The sequence below is a fragment of the Terrapene carolina genome, unplaced genomic scaffold, assembly GCF_002925995.2.
Source record: "Terrapene carolina triunguis isolate 2854851 unplaced genomic scaffold, T_m_triunguis-2.0 Scaffold96, whole genome shotgun sequence".
Classification (NCBI taxonomy): domain Eukaryota; kingdom Metazoa; phylum Chordata; order Testudines; family Emydidae; genus Terrapene; species Terrapene triunguis.
The window spans coordinates 33,303,388-33,319,353 of record NW_020664447.1 but is presented as its reverse complement, the minus strand read 5'-3'; the positions used below and the strand labels follow the sequence as shown (position 1 = coordinate 33,319,353).

At 40.6% G+C, this 15,966-nt stretch overlaps 1 protein-coding gene across 12 annotated transcripts in view; it reads right to left on the bottom strand.

Annotated features, from left to right (window-relative positions):
* The window catches only part of GPHN (gephyrin), a 662,403-nt gene that overhangs the window by 40,616 nt on the left and 605,821 nt on the right, over nt 1-15,966 (bottom strand). For all 12 annotated transcript variants that reach the window (XM_026651346.1, XM_026651349.1, XM_026651348.1 and 9 more), the window contains 4 exons: nt 14,875-14,994; nt 10,221-10,279; nt 9,845-9,998; nt 7,300-7,421 (listed from right to left, as the gene is read on the bottom strand). In XM_026651346.1, coding sequence (XP_026507131.1) covers nt 7,300-7,421; nt 9,845-9,998; nt 10,221-10,279; nt 14,875-14,994 — 455 coding nt within the window. The remainder of the gene's footprint in view (nt 1-7,299; nt 7,422-9,844; nt 9,999-10,220; nt 10,280-14,874; nt 14,995-15,966) is intronic.

The following is a 15,966-nucleotide window of genomic DNA, read 5'->3' as shown; positions in this document are numbered from 1 at the left end:
TTTAATCATACTCATAAATATCATACTATTTGGAATACATATTTAATTTTGTCTTATGTGGACATCAGACTAATATTTAGTGCAGACAAGATCCTACAGTTCTGCTGCCACATTCTGTATGTATGCTTAACACCAGGGTGATATATATTCCAAAGTGACAGGTGCCTTAAAATGTCACATACACCTCTGAGTGATCTTCATGGTCTGTGAATTAAAATTTTGGTAATTACATGCATCAGACACAGCTACAAAAGGTTTAGACCTTCTGGATGGCAAGCATAACATTCGGGTAGACTAAAATCCTGGTATGAGTCAGGCCTTGGTATTCCTTCTAAAACATAGAAGGAGCTTTTTCAAAGCTTTTCGTTCTGGGGATATCATTAAGTGATGCTGTCATAATAGCAATGATGATTTTTAAGATTTAGATGTCCCTTGGGAGCTTTATGTCAAACAATGTGTCATTACAGAACTATATCATCAGTGTGGAAATAATTACTTCTGACACACAAAAAACCTATATGTTGATTCTTCACACAAAGTAAAAGACAGGCTGCCTGTGAATTTATGACTATTCTGATAAGAAATATGTGCAATATTTTTTAGCAATTCAACAAGGCGCATTTAATGTAAAGTTTATGAAGCGTCTGATGAAATTCTGTAGCAATTCCCTCTCTATCTATTATGAACCTTCATGATTGCAGGATAAAATACAGATGAAAGCAATTAACATTACACAGCTGCTACAGTGTAAAATGATCAGGGGAAACAACAGTTAGAGAAAGAACCCATAGAAGGGGCAAATTTACTCATGTAAACAGAAGGTAAACAAGAGAGGTAAACAACAGGAAAGGAAATTAAACTCACCAGGCACAGAGGCTAAGATTCAGAGGTCCATCAGTAAACTATTTTAAAGGGGCTCCCTCAGAAGAACTTCTAAAAATGGAGCGTGGTTATGTTAAAAAACCCCTTTGCAACACTGGCCTAATTTATTGCACATTTCTCCAGAGCTAAGCTGTACAACTTTTACAGAAAGTAAATACAAGGAAGGCCATGAACAAAACTTTTAAAAGCAGCAAATACACACAAAAATTCCATGATAAATAATTAATGGGGATCAGCTACTCAAAACAAAGATGCACATATTTTTAATAATAGTTTTCCACAGAATCAGATGACAATTTCATAGATTATGAGCAAATTAAATGCAACTATAAGCCTGTTTTGACCCTGTTCATGTAGAAGAAAATAGTCAAAAGTAATATTTGTATATCACCTTCAGCATGAAGGTCACCCTTAGACTATATTAGCAAGAAGTGGATCTGGGAAACCAGAGGGCTGAAGATGTAGGAAACCAGGTCAAGAACAAAAGATAAAGAATTCTAGGCTTCTGGCTTTGTTGCTGTGTGCTCTGTGTTTGGGCTTGTCTTGCAGGAATTTCTTTTCATTCTGCCTCGCCTCTTAGAATAACTTTTGAAATGTCTGCTCCTCAAACAATATGGTTTCATATATTGGGAGGGAGGCTTAGCTTTTAGCCTAGGTTCAGCCCCACTTCATTCTCCAGGCTGGTTCTTCTTCTCTTGTATTCCAGACCTCCTGGACTTTCACTGCAGATAGATGTGTTTTGTGAATTGATATTTTGATTTTTTGCATACCAAGCCTTATAAGTAGGCCAAGAGAATGGACACAAACAATGGAGAGAAGCTCAGAAATTGTTTTAACAACATTGAAATAAATAATGAAAATAAATAAAATGTAGGTATAGATTTGAAGTCAAAAGATAGAGTAAGTGGCAAAGTACTCAGTGTGGCTTTATGTCCAATTTTGAGTGGACCATTGAAAACTGCACAAGTGATAAGAATGATTTTAAAGTGCACCTAAGTGCTCTGCAGTGACCATCATGATGTTCAAGCATCTCCTGATCCTTTCAAATATTTGACTGGAATGTGCATACATGCACCATATAGTATTGGGCTATGGAGTAGCTGCCAACAGGAATATCCTTAACCTGGATGAGCTATTTTGTTAAATTAACACCTGTGAATGGTTCATAAAATGGAGATAAAAGAGAAAAATACTTACCTGAAAAACTGTTTCTCTGCAGATATCATTCCAAAAGGATTCTCACTCTTGATTTTTAGCTTAGTATGAGGTTGGTAGAACTTTTACAGTACTTAAAGAATTCTGATCTTGGAGAGCACCATTAACAAGTTATATTAGGATCTGTGCCCCCTACTGCATGTTACATGCCAAACCCTGCAGTATATAAATGTTGTCCTCTAAACCTTCCAATCAGTTCCTTCAGTTGCATAGGAAGTGAAGCTCCCGTGATAAGGTAATTCAAAAATTATTCAAGTTAAAAAAGTATGCCCCAGAAAAAAGAAAAAAACAAAACAATTAGGTGTAAGCAGGGAAACAGTAAAAGAATATAATTCCCAAAATGCGAAGGGAGAATTGTGTCACAATAATCTCTTCAAAGAAGCAGATGGAATTTCCTCTCTCTAAAGATATCTCCCAGGATTTTTATATATATATATAAATTGTAGACTTTAGCTATGAGGGAACCGAGGCTTTACCTAGATCAAATAAACACATTAGAGGTGTATTTGCCTTGTCTACATTAAGCTATTAACATGTGTTAGCTAACTCATCAAAATCCTGCTCTAAACAAGGCCTCTGAGACAGACAGTAGTCACAATCTTGCCTAGGACCAAATGTGCCTTGATGTGGCCTTCCAGGGTTAAGTCAGAGCAGGTCATTACAAAAGGAAACACACTCAAATACCCATGTAGACACTGTCTTCTTGGTAACAGCACTGCACCATGAATTAGCATAAAATGTTTTAAAAAACCCAATTGGGTGGTTTTCTAAAGTAAATTGTTTGACCCTAGTAGAACCCCAAGGACATTTTGACAAATATACAGAAAAAGCCTCCCAAGGATGGGCATTTGGTGTGGAAATAATGTTATAAGGACAATAGGCTCATTTAAGTGGAATAACGTTATTTGGTGAGGAATCTCAGATGAGTCCACAGCACCAAATAATAAAAATAAAGTTCAGTAGTCATTCTCTAGATCTGGAAGCTCAGTAATTCTTTAGGCTGTACTAACTGCGTCCAGGGCTGATCAGAGTGGAGAAAAGGGAGAACAATTGTACTGGGGCCCTGCACTCAGGGGCCCTCTCAAAATGTCTGTAAGTAGGTTGAAATGGAAGGAGGTGGGGATCCACCAAACATGATGTACCGGGGACCCAAATTTCTCTTGATGGGCTTGACTGCCTCCAGAAAAATGACTTTCCAAGTATCAAACTCAGTGGTTGAAACAGATCTTCATCAGCATAGTCAGGATCATATTATTATCCCAAGACGCAAGGGGCTTTTTAATGGGGAGGGGTCAAATGTGTCAAGCCCCTCATGAACTTGAGAGTAAGGGGCTGCAGAGACACTTGTTTACCTTTGACTGAGAGGCCTAAAAAGCGGTGAGACATATCTGGATGGAGTTTACTTTGTTTTAAACTAGGTTCTGACAAACAACTTTTGTGCTTGAAAAGTAAAGAGGTTCCCCAGGGACAAATTATATCACATTGCAAATCTTCTTTTCTATTTGGAATCGTAGGTCCTTGCAAAAGGTTTCCATGATGGCAGGAGGACATGAATCACCTGCTTAGACACAATGTGTATACGAAGCTCTACCCTGTCAGGACAAGGGCTTCCTGATTGGGATCGAGTGAGGCGCAATGGTTTTGCATGATGATCTGAGGTCAGAATCTCAGTTTGACGGAATCCCCTTTAGCCAATGGCAAAAGATTTTAGAATCAGACCTGTTTGGGAGAGTATGGGGCTAAAAGGAAAATTAAGCGTTTCTCTCTTCTTAGGTTTGCCAGAGCTGGTGCTGCCAGAGGGACTGATGGGAAGGTGTTCAGGAGCTTCATTATCAGAGGATGGAATCCACTGCTAATGCAGTTTCTTTTTGGTGCCATGATGAGAACACTGGCGGTTTCTTGTTCAAGTGGGTGGTACCTCCAATATCCCTAGTTGGAGGAAGAGCTGATCTGCCACTTCCTGATCCAGAGACCGCTCAGGAGGATCTGTTACAGACTAACTCAGCCTGTGTGTCATTTTCTCCCCTGTCAGGTACGGAATGTGTGATCTGGTGCCTTCTGGCTTGGTTATGTTAAGTATGGTGATGCGATTGTCCATTTGAACAAGTGCCACCTTCTGGGATATTAGGTTTCTGATCTACATGATCCCACTTATGTCCAAATCATTTATGTGCAGTTGTTTCTGTAGAGATCAGCTTACCTGCTTGTAGAGTCCCTTTGTGTTAGCTCCCCATCTCAGGCTGGAAGCACTGATGGTCACTGTGATTTGAACAGGAGGGTTTTGGAAGCCCATTCCTGTTTGAAAACTGCCCTGGACTTCCACCAGGCCAGACAGGTCCACAGGAGATCCATTATCTGGATTTACCTGGATGCAATGTGAAAGTCTTTGTGAGGCTTGCTTCCACTGGGATCTCAAGATCCACTGTGGTTACTGCATATGGAGTTGTCCTATGAATACAGCTGTGTTTTCTAGAAACAATATTCATATAGTATGTTTCAAACTGTGACCTGCTGACTCATCCATATCCTTTCTGCCAGATTGATGATATCCTGGATCCTGTGTTGGGACAGGGAGGTTTTGAGTTGAGTTGTTTCTAGCAGGGTTTCTAGGTACCAGTTGTCTGCTGGGGACAAGTTGGGGCTTTGGGTAGTTTATCATGAACCCTACTAACTCCAAAGCAGTGGTGATAGCTATTAATCTTTTGATACACTAGAGAATGGTGTTCTTCATCAGCCAATCATCCAAGTTGGGGAACACATTAATTCCCATCCTGTGCGGTTAGGCCATGACAACTGCCAAAGACCAGCCCATACTGGTCTAAAAGGCAAATACATAAAATAGGTTATGCTGTTTCCTTCAAGAAATATGAGGTACTTCTGTTGCTTGGGAAATATTTCTGTGCGCAGGTCAAGGTCCTAAGTACACTGCTGTTCATGCTCCCATAGAAGAGGCTTTGGGGCTCGCAGAGTGACCATTTCTCTTTGACTACATAGCTATTCAGTTCCTTGAAATTCAAGTTAAGCTAAAGTCCCCAGATTTGACTATCAAGAAGCACTTGGAATAAAACCCCTTATTCCTATCACCTCATGGTGAAAATCTGAAGGCTTTCTCTTCCAGGACAGATTGGATTTCCTGCATCATCTTTTCCTGATATAAAGGAGCCCAAGAGCATTTTAAGATGGGGTTGGGGGTGGGAAAATTTGATCTTGTAGCCCCAAAGAACAATGCTCATGGCCTATGTGTCAGAAGTGACCAGGGCCATCATGGGTAAAAGGCTCCAGGTCAACCTCTGACAAATAGGTCCTGGCAGACTACTGGTAATTATAGGTTAACTAAATGCTCCACAATCTTTCAAAAACACTTTGGGTTTTGATGCTTGCTGAAAGAGGCTGCTGAAGCCAAGTGTCCTGTGCAGGGGAAACTGAGCATCCTTGAAGCCATATGTTAATCTGAGACCTGGGTTTTAAAGTGGAGACTTTCCGTTTCCTCCCTTGAACAAGGGACCGAACGGAGAAAACACAGGTCCAAGAGAACCCAATACAGCCATTGTTTCCTTTGTCTTCTGCAGTGAGGTTCCATTTGATCCCCAAAACAAATTCTCTCTAGTGTATTGTAGATCCTTGGGCTCTCTCTGGACCTTTTTCTGGAATTCAGAGGTCAGCAGCAAAGCAAACTTGTGGGCATCCACCTCTAGGCAGTGAAATCATATCACTCACATCAAAAGCTGCCCAAGCTAAATCTACACCTTTCTGGATTAGATTACAGGAAGGATGAAGAGAAATGACCAGAGTAAAGGCTTTCTTTGATAGTTTCATCTGACTGTTGGCTATGAAGCCTTGGCAGTACATGATCTGAAGGGTTGTAACCATAGACTGGTAAACATTTATTCTGAATGAATCCAAAGGCACAGCATTGGATTCTGGGGCGCAGTACTGTAATTCAACTAAAAATCATCCATCTTGGATTTATGTTGGAAAAACTAGGGAAAGGTAGTATCATCCCATGAAGAGTTACCTTCTTGGTGCTCCTCCATACAGAATATGTATTTGGCATCAGATGAATCCTCCCATGCATTTGATTTCAGACAGCTCTTTACTGAAATCTCCAGATTCTCTAACAACCCCCTCCCACATACATATTCATGTCCAGAGACCGGGCTGATGATTCCAGAGACTTAGTATATACTCAGCCACCATGATCAGTCATAAACTTCTATGAGGCTGCCACAAAGTGCTGTGTACCAGCTGAGCATTCCTCTTGCCCTGTATCAGCAGGTGTAGGATCTCTTGGCACAGCTGGACCTTTTTTTGTACTGAGGCACAAGCTTCCATCCTGAGAATTGGTGCTCCTGACATGGAAGCTCTGGATTTTACATTGACACATCTAGCACCTTTTGCACCAAAGGCTGCGAACATTTCTGCTAGAGCTCTCGAAAGCAGAACTCTCCTAGTTAGAACCAAGGAGAAATTATTGTCAGATGAATAAAAGGACTTGATCACAGAAGTGTAACAGCAGTCAAAACAGAGAGCTCACTGGAGGACAGCACTGAAAAACTTTCTGCATACTCGGATGCATTTTTGGAATTCTGTTTTAGCAATATCCCACAGTCAAGAGTGGGGCCTTGTCCATAAGATAGTGATTCAAGAAATCTGACAAAAAGTTAACCTCTAAATTAATCTCAATATGGAAAATAAACTGTGTGACAGACACCTTCTTAAAGATCAGGAACTGGAATTTCTGTAGCATATATTCCCCAGATGCAGGTTCTTGCCTTATTAAATACAGTGTGCTTATATCCATGATGAGGCTGCATGAATAGATACCAAAACACTTCACCATTCAAGTGCTGGTGTTGTTATCCTGTCCCAATTTATACTCAGCCCATACTGCAGGGAGTAGAGGCAATGCTAGAATTGTACAACAAGAGGAAGACTAAACAAGACAAATCTCTCATTAAAAACATCCTTATCAGACTATTCCTCTTACTACTAGGATGGGGCTTGTTAAACTCTATACTGGGAAGAAAAATAAAAATACTCCTCCTCCAAAATGAGCACCCTCACAATGCTGTAGCACTTAAAGTGAACTGCATAGTGAATGCAGCTTGTGCCATGTTTTCTTTCCCCACTGCTGCGTTAAACTGCAACACGTGAACATGAAGTGACAACAGATGGAAATCTTTATTAACACGTGGTACTTACTTATCTCCCACAATTCCCAAGTTGATTGTTGGGTAGCCGTGTTCTTGAATTGTAGCTAGGAGAGTTGAACGGTTACTGTCTCGGATCTTTCCTGGTAAGAGGTCATCCTCAGGATTCAACAACTATAAAACAGAGCCACATTACCAGTCAGTCTCCTCAGAGTGTTATGTGCCTTTGCTCATGGGAAACTTCTTGCTTTTGAAGTGGGATATGGTTCCTGCTGTCAGACACCTATGACAAGTCAGTCAGAGTGTGTCTATAAATAGGTTCTGTGAATTCAGACTATGCAGCAATTTAAGCCAAAAAGATATGTGGCTGAGACACTGGTAAAGCAAAATAATACGTTTTTCTAGGATTCTCTCTCTTAAATTGTTTCAGTGCATCCATGTCTGCAAACCCTCTTTTCATGGGGTATCAGGCTTCCAACCCCACGCAGTATAAATCAAATCACAAACTCTAAATTTGTAACTATTTCCAGGTTGATGGACAGATCTGCTTGTTCTTATCTTACTGAAACTTTAAGGATCTGTGTTGATGCTGCAGTGACCAAGAATAATAAAGTCTAGTGTCTACTCACTTTGAAAGACACATTTTAAATGTGGAAACATACAGTAGCCTAACAGAGGAAAACGTAAGCACAGCTTCAAATGCCAACCATGTAATTCATAACATAACATCTATTTTAGATGAAAAACTGTGTTACTTTTAAGGGGTAGAAAGCTGGCAATGATGATAATGATCTTATATTTACATAGCATCTTTCATCTTGAAGGATGCCAAAGTATCTAACAAACATACAGACATGTTTTACACTAGGAATCCTTTCACCCATGTCTGAAACACCTCGGCCTTTGGGATGGACCGTAGTGCTGATTAACAGCATGCAGCAACACAGCTGTTGGGGACAGGAGGTGAAGGAGAATGCTATATCAATTGAAATTACAGTGAGGATGTTAGGTAGTAAGAATATAATAACTCAGGTTCGAACTTGGCTAGGTCACAACACTGTGACTAGCACCCCGTTCTTGTGAAAAGTTCCACAGGATGTTTAATGAACACAAGCAGCCAGGATCTAGGTTTAAAATGTTATATAAAAGATGCTCACAGGAAAGAGTCTCACTAACTCATCACCACCACTCCTTGGGGCACCCTGGACTTTCTCTGGAGGTATCTACTGCCTAGCTTACTCCTGCCTATCTTAGGATATCTGTTAAGATTGCAGCCTAAGGTGGGTTGGCATTCTGCAGTCACAGAATAACTTTCATTGGGGTTGTGTAAGCATTAAGTATTTCAACAGGGTGCATCAATCAGAAATGGTTTGGACAAATGTGAACAGAGCTTTATTTTTATGGCTCTATTTTACATATCAAAGATTTAAAACTTAGACACATCAAAGGCTTTCAATAGGATGAGAATACAGCCAGGGGTTTATATTAGTGTTTAGACTTCAAAAGGTTTGCCTCAGAAGAGCACAGTCAAGATGTTAGGTCAAAATGCACGTTTGAGGTAACTGGATTTTTTAAATACAGCACAGTTGCTACAATAATAAAAGTGATTTTCTAGTTGGTAAAGATGAGGACTTTTAATTCAATTAAAGATATAAGTTGTCTTTTATAGAAATTGGTCCAAATGCCTCATCTTCCACACAGGGCTATTGCCCACAAGTACCTAAACCAGGTGTTTAAAAATTCCCCTGGTATTAGTATAAATCCTTTGAATGCAGTGTTGTTGTAGCCGTGTTGGTCCCAGGATATTAGAGAGACAAGATGGGTGAGGTAATATCTTTTATTGGACCAACTAAGTATTACCTTACCTACCTTGTCTTTCATAAATCCTTTGCCATTCATGTTTCTAATTTTGAAACTTCTGCAAAGAGTATTAGAAATAAGAGAACAATTACAAACCAGCTGGGTGCTGTTTATATTTCTGTGAACATACTAGAAGAAATAACATCTAGTTTTACTGAGGATTTGGGTTTTATAGTGCATTTGGGAGGTTTAGGTTGGATATTAGGAAAAACTTTTTCACTAGGAGGGTGGTGAAGCACTGGAATGGGTTACCTAGGGAGGTGGTGGAATCTTCTTCCTTAGAGGTTTTTAAGGTCAGGCTTGACAAAGCCCTGGGTGGGATGATTTAGTTGGGGATTGGTCCTGCTTTGAGCAGGGGGTTGGACTAGATGACCTCCTGAGGTCCCTTCCAACCCTGATATTCTATGAAGCCTCTGCAAACAAAACATGTGTAGGACTACAGTTTTGTATCGTATGCTAAAAAAAGATATTCTGGCAGAGACCAGTCTCATGCACAGCTCCTTCCTACAGTATATACCTGCTAAGAGTAGGCATCATCTCTTTTGGGACCTGTGTGTAGAGGGTTAGGGAGCTTTTATGCATAAACATGTGAACTGCTTCCCTGATCCTTAGGTGCTCAGCACCACTAAAACAGGCCCAATTGGAATTAGGATGGGAATTACTATCCAAAATACTACTCCTGTGCCTGCAGAAGAAAGTAATTTAAAAAGTCTTGAGTTTAAAGATATTTTTCTTACCTCATTCCCTGTTGACATGACTGCAACGACTGGAAATTTGTTAACTTCTACTTCTGTTACCCCAACAGTTGCTAAGAGACCAATCTCCGATGGACCCATGTGGGTTCCCTTGGCCAGCACACATTCACCTCTTTTAATGTCATGTCCTATAGGTCTGAAAACCGTATCACAAAAAAAGAAGAAAGAAAAATAGAATATAATTCAAAATGACTCTCGTTACCTGGTCAAGCTCCAAGCGAGGAGTGTGCATCTGTGCCTTGGTCATAAATTCAAAATTTCAGTGCTATTTATGGTAAAACAATGACTATAAAATGCACTATCCATTATATTCTCTAAAGAGATATTAGAGTATTTTAAAACTAGGTTATTTACAGACCTGATATCTTGGCCTGGTCGAGCCTGCACCAGAATTCGTACTTCTAGCTCTTCAGTGCCCTGTAACAAAAGTCACACAATTCCAAATGTGTTAACCAAACAAAATTAATCAGCTTTTATTTCTCACCAGTCTGCACTGTTTGTTAATGGTTCACAAAATGGCCATGCCACTGTCTGATCCCTTCACAGCAGCGATTACTCTGCCATATTATGGTTCAAGCATCCTCTTGGTTCTCTTGATCTGCTGATCATGAGTGCATCACAATGTGTGCTCTAATTTAAAGAGTTTAAAATAATTACTTTCCAGCTGAGCTCACTAGGAAGGGACCTGCACTGAATGCATAGTTTTGCCTGGCTTTTTTAAGAGTGCTATGTTTATGTGTCTTCCCCATACAATATCCTTGGGTTGTGTTTTGATCTTATTTACCACAGGGATTCTTTCCCCTTTTCAGAAGTAGCCTCTCCAGGGAGAAATCAAGAAGCGTAGTAAAGCATATGGCACTACGCCAACAGATAGGCAATAAGGAAAAACCCACCCTAGCAACCACTCGTGTGCCCAAATTTCCGTGGGGTTATTTGGAATTTCTGTAGTACAGGGACCTTTTCTCCTCTTCAGAACATCAGAGAGCGGTTAATATGTCATGTTTATGTACTGTGAACAAGACAGTGGTAGGAAAGCCTGAGCTCTGATTTCTGATAGAACTTTTGTGATCACATACTCAGGATTTCAATGCTCTGGTGATTTGGTCAATGCCAATAAATCCACTGGGGCAGTTTAATTTAAAGACTACAAGATATGTATAGATATTTAATTTTATAAACTTTGCAAGTGGGTGGATGATAAAAATGGTCAGCTGTGAGAAAGTGGTAGGTTGTCAGCAGCACTGAATTTGTACTGTGCTGAGAATGGAGAAGAATTTTATTTTTGTATTAGCACCTTTTGTACTTGAGGCATCCCAATGCCATGAGTTAGACACTTGTTTTACAATGCAGGCAAACATGGCAAGCCATTATGTGTTCAGAAATACCTACCTTGCCATGTTGCATATTAAAAGCTGTTTTGTAGAGTAAGGCAATGTTGGACAGCACACTGTGATTACCCTTTACTTTTCTAAAAAAGGTGCCAGAGAATCTGGCATTTTCATCAGGACAGACATCAAAGAGAAGCAGAAAGGATTTTGGTTTAAATTAAACACCCAAAAACACTGTTGCAGAGTTAAAGTTTCCCTGTGATGTCTTGTATTCTCCCAGAATATGGAGATTGTCTAATCGTAAACCTCTGAAAACCAATAAATTAAGAGTTATGATAATGCAATCTTAATCTTCTGACAATGAATAATTACTTACCTCATAGTAACTGTGGTTCTTCAAGATGTGTTGTCCACATGGATTGCACTTTTGGTGTGCATGTGCCCCATGTTTGTGAGATTGGGTTCTTTTGTCTAGCAGTGTTCATTGGGATCATGCTTGCATCCTGGGTGCCCTCAAGTTCCCCCCAAACTGAAGGCATGAAGAGTGGAGTGAGCCACACTGTCCCTCCATTCTTTTGACAACATAGAATCCCATTTGGTCTAAGACTCCATAGTAGTTGGAAAAGATAACAGATCATGGAAATCCAGGTGGATAACTTATCTCAAAGAACCAGTGACTGTAAGATAAGTAGTCGTTCTTTCTTTGAGTGATTGTCCATATATATTTCACTCCAGGTGACTTGCAAACAGGGACTCATAATCAGGACATGGGTGCTAAGAGTCTTATTTAAACACTGATCGCAGGACACCTCTGCCAAAGTGGGCATCTGATCGTAAGGCCTCAAATAATGAAAGGTGAAAGACTGACCCCATGTTGCTTCCTTGCAAATTTATGAAACTGCTATGTGTCTCAGAGGAGCTGTTGAAACTTCCTAGCCCTGATGGAGTGAGCTGTAACCTGCACGGGTGGATCACCTCTAGCTAACTCATAACGTGATGTAATATTATTAGATAGACATTTCAGCAGTTACTTTGTCTTTACTGAACACTGTTTACAGTGGATTAGCCACGAGAGCCTGAATCTCCCCTAACCTTAGGGCTGATGATATAGTTACTACAAAGACCATTTTCATAGATAGATGGTATAGACAGAACATAAAAACATCAGAATGGCCATAATGGGTCAGACCAATGGTCCATCTAGCCCAGTATCCTGTCTTCCGACAGTGGCTGGTGCCAGATTCTTCAGAGGGTGTGAATAGAACAGGGCAATTTATCCATCCAAGTACCAGCTGCCATATGCCCCAACAACTGGATCCAGGTTTTTGACCGATGTCTAGAGACTGATTTGAACTATAATGACTAAATTTGATAGGGTTGTAAACCTGCGAATTGAGAGGTAGTCTTTGGCTGCTACCGCATCGAGTTATGAATTCCAATCTTTGCACCAGGGTCAAGGTGTACTTCTGAATATTTAACTGCTGTCCCGGGCTCAGAAATAGTGCTAATTGCCACCGAGATCTTGCTGTAGAAGCACCTCCTTAGCATCCAATCATCAAGATATGTGAATAATAGGATTCCCTTTTCTGCAAACATAAGCCGCTACGACTGACAGAACCTTCAAAAACACTCTGGGAGCAGAAGGGAGACTGAATGGAAGCACTTTATTGAAAGTGGTCTTGAGCCAGAGTGGAACACAGGAACCTTCTGTGGGAAGAGTGAATCACTATATAGAAATATGCATCTTGTACGTTGAGGACCAAGAACCAATCTCCTAGGTCCAATGATGGTATTATTGCTGCAAGTGTTGACATTTTGAATTTCTGTATCTTCACGAACCTGTTGAGGAGCCTTAGATCTAGAATGGGTCTCCACCTGTCATTCTTTTTTGGAACCAGGAAGTACCTCGAATAAAATCACTTCCCTCTGTCTTGTACAGGAACTGTTTCTATAGCACCTAAGTTCAGGAGGAAGTCTATTTTCTGTTCTAGAAGATGCTCACAAGAGGGGTCTTTGAAGAGGGAGGGGGAAGGGGAATAGGGAGGAAAGTAAAGTGGAGTATCCTGCTGATATGATCTCCAAAACTCACCTGTATGTACTGATATGCTTCCAAGCTTGTTGGAAGTGAGAAAGGTGGTCCCTGAAGCAAGGAAGGCATGTGAACCATTGCAGCTAGTAAGGGTAACTCAGAACCTTGATCACCCCATCAAAATGGTTTTTTTGATGAGGAGGGTTGTGAGGTCGATGCCTGTGCAGCAGACGGCCTCTTTTTCTGGAACCTCTGCCTCTTTCATTGGGGTTCATAAGGTCTCTGGAAGCTGGAGAATTGAACAGGACGAGATCTCTGCACTGTCTGGGATTTACTAAATTTCCTTTTATGCACAGTTGTGTAAACTCCTAGAGAATGCAAAGTAATCCTGGAATATTTTAATGTATGCAGAGACTCTTTTGTATTCTCCGCAACAAATTTTAAGCTATCAAAGGTAAGGTCCTTTACTGTATTCTGGACCTCCCTCAGAAATCCTGAGTGCTGAAGCCAGGAGGCCCTTCTCATGACTATCACTGTAGAAACAGAGAAAGCAGCTGTCAGTGGCATCCAAAGAGGCCTGCAGGGATGTTCTGGCAAGAGGATGACCCTCTGTAATGATTGCTTGAAATTGGTCCCTCTGTTCTGGTGGTAAATGCTCAATAAACAAATTGAACTTTGAGTAGTTGGTGTGATTATATTTTGCCATCAGTGTCTGATAGTTGGTGATTCTAAACTGCAGAGTTCAAACGAATATGATTTGTGACCAGACAAATTGAGATGCTTCTGATCTTCGATGTATGGTGTTGATTTAGTGGTGATGTTGCCTTCCACGTTCATTTAAAGCTTCAACAACCAGGGAGGGATGCGAAAACAGGGATGAGAGAGGGATGAGAAAACAGAAACTACTAATCTTTAGATGGAACATAATATTTCTTATCAGCCCTTTTACAGGTGGGCAGTATTGTTGCTGGGGTATGCTAGTTTACTTTTGCAAGATCTAGCAGAGCCTCATTACTAGGTAGCACAAATTGGGCAGATGATGCGGATTCTAACTGAGAGATGCTAACCTGAGGTTTCCTTCTGATGAAATTAGGAAATGGTTTCAAGCTGCAAGGAACATGCTATATCTCCTCTGAGGATGTGCTAACAAGTGGGATATTTGGATCAGCATTATCTTCCTTGTGCTAAGAATACTGAGGTAGGCCCTCAGTGCCAAACCTGTAATTACCTGCCACTAATAGAAATTTATATCAATGCAATAGATGATTGAGGCTCCGAGTGGGCATGCAACTAATATAGAGTCTCAAATTCTCAGTGCATAAAGAGTTTGCAGCATCTCAAAGCCCAAATCAAGATACTGGTAGAGACTAAATAAGCCTTCAACAGGAATGCATGGACTAGGATACTACGTGAAGCTGGAATATTGAGAGGTTTATGAGATTCCAGGAAGCAGAGTGAGGTATAGCGTATTTGACTCCTTCTGGATTTGGTACTCTAATTTTAATAAATAGGGCAAAAAAGAACGAATGGTATGGACGCTATGACACAATGTCCCCCTGGAGGCCACTGGATTGCAGAATGATTCTCTGAAATCCCTAGTGACATGCTACTGCACACAGAACTACTAGCACAATGAGTGTTTAGTTATGACTCACATCATCTGATTCCCTGATGAGTTCTGTGTCTTCTACTTGCACCACAGCATCAGCACCACAGGGGATTGGAGCACCTGTTGTAACCCGCATTACCTGACCAGGCATCACAGTCTGAGTTGGCTGAAAAAACAACAACAAACCAGCAAATGATGACAACTAATTTACTTTTAACAAGGGAATGGGAAAACCTGAAAACATTTGAACATTGCAGAAATAAACTGGAGAGTAATAAATCCTTTTCATAGTGTGTCTTATTTTCTTCTTGATACATGTTAGTGGAGTTAATATGGGTAAATCCCCTAGGTAATTAAAGAATAACACAGGTTCAAATCTGACTCAGGTCATTAGTAATTGAAATCCATTATTATCTGATGGCAGTATGAAATAAACTGGTAGTTATTTTTTGTGATGTGGACACCTATCTTCTGGGAAGATGACTGAAACTATCACAATGGGTAATAAATTGGCCCCCTTGCTGGTAAAGAAGCCAAAGAATGATTAGATCAGGAGAATTAATTCCCCTATTGTTGTGTATTTAGGTTTACAGCTCTCTGTGTCTCAAGTGATTTCTTCCTAAAACTGCTGCCCCCAAGGATACAACACCTATCACACAAAGAGGTGGTCATTCTGAGTTGGAGATGAAGCACACAGGCAAAGAGCCACTGTGGTATACGCTCTTTGGATAGAGGACTGCGGTCTCCAGGGCTGCAGACTTTCACTAGCACTAAAATGCATTTGTGTAATGACCCAACCATTCCCAGTCTCTGTTTAAACCTAAGTTAATTGTATCACCTAAGTTAATATGTCCACATATCTATTCAAGTGACACCATCATAGGACCTAACCACATCAGCCACGCCATCAGGGGCTCATTCACCTGCACATCTACCAATGTGATAAATGCCATTATGTGCCAGCAATGCCCCTCTGCCATGTACATTGGCCAAACCGGACAGTCTCTACGCAAAAGAATAAATGGACACAAATCTGACATCAGGAATCATAACATTCAAAAACCAGTGGGAGAACACTTCAACCTCTCTAACCACTCAGTGACAGACTTGAAGGTGACAATTTTGCAACAAAAAAACT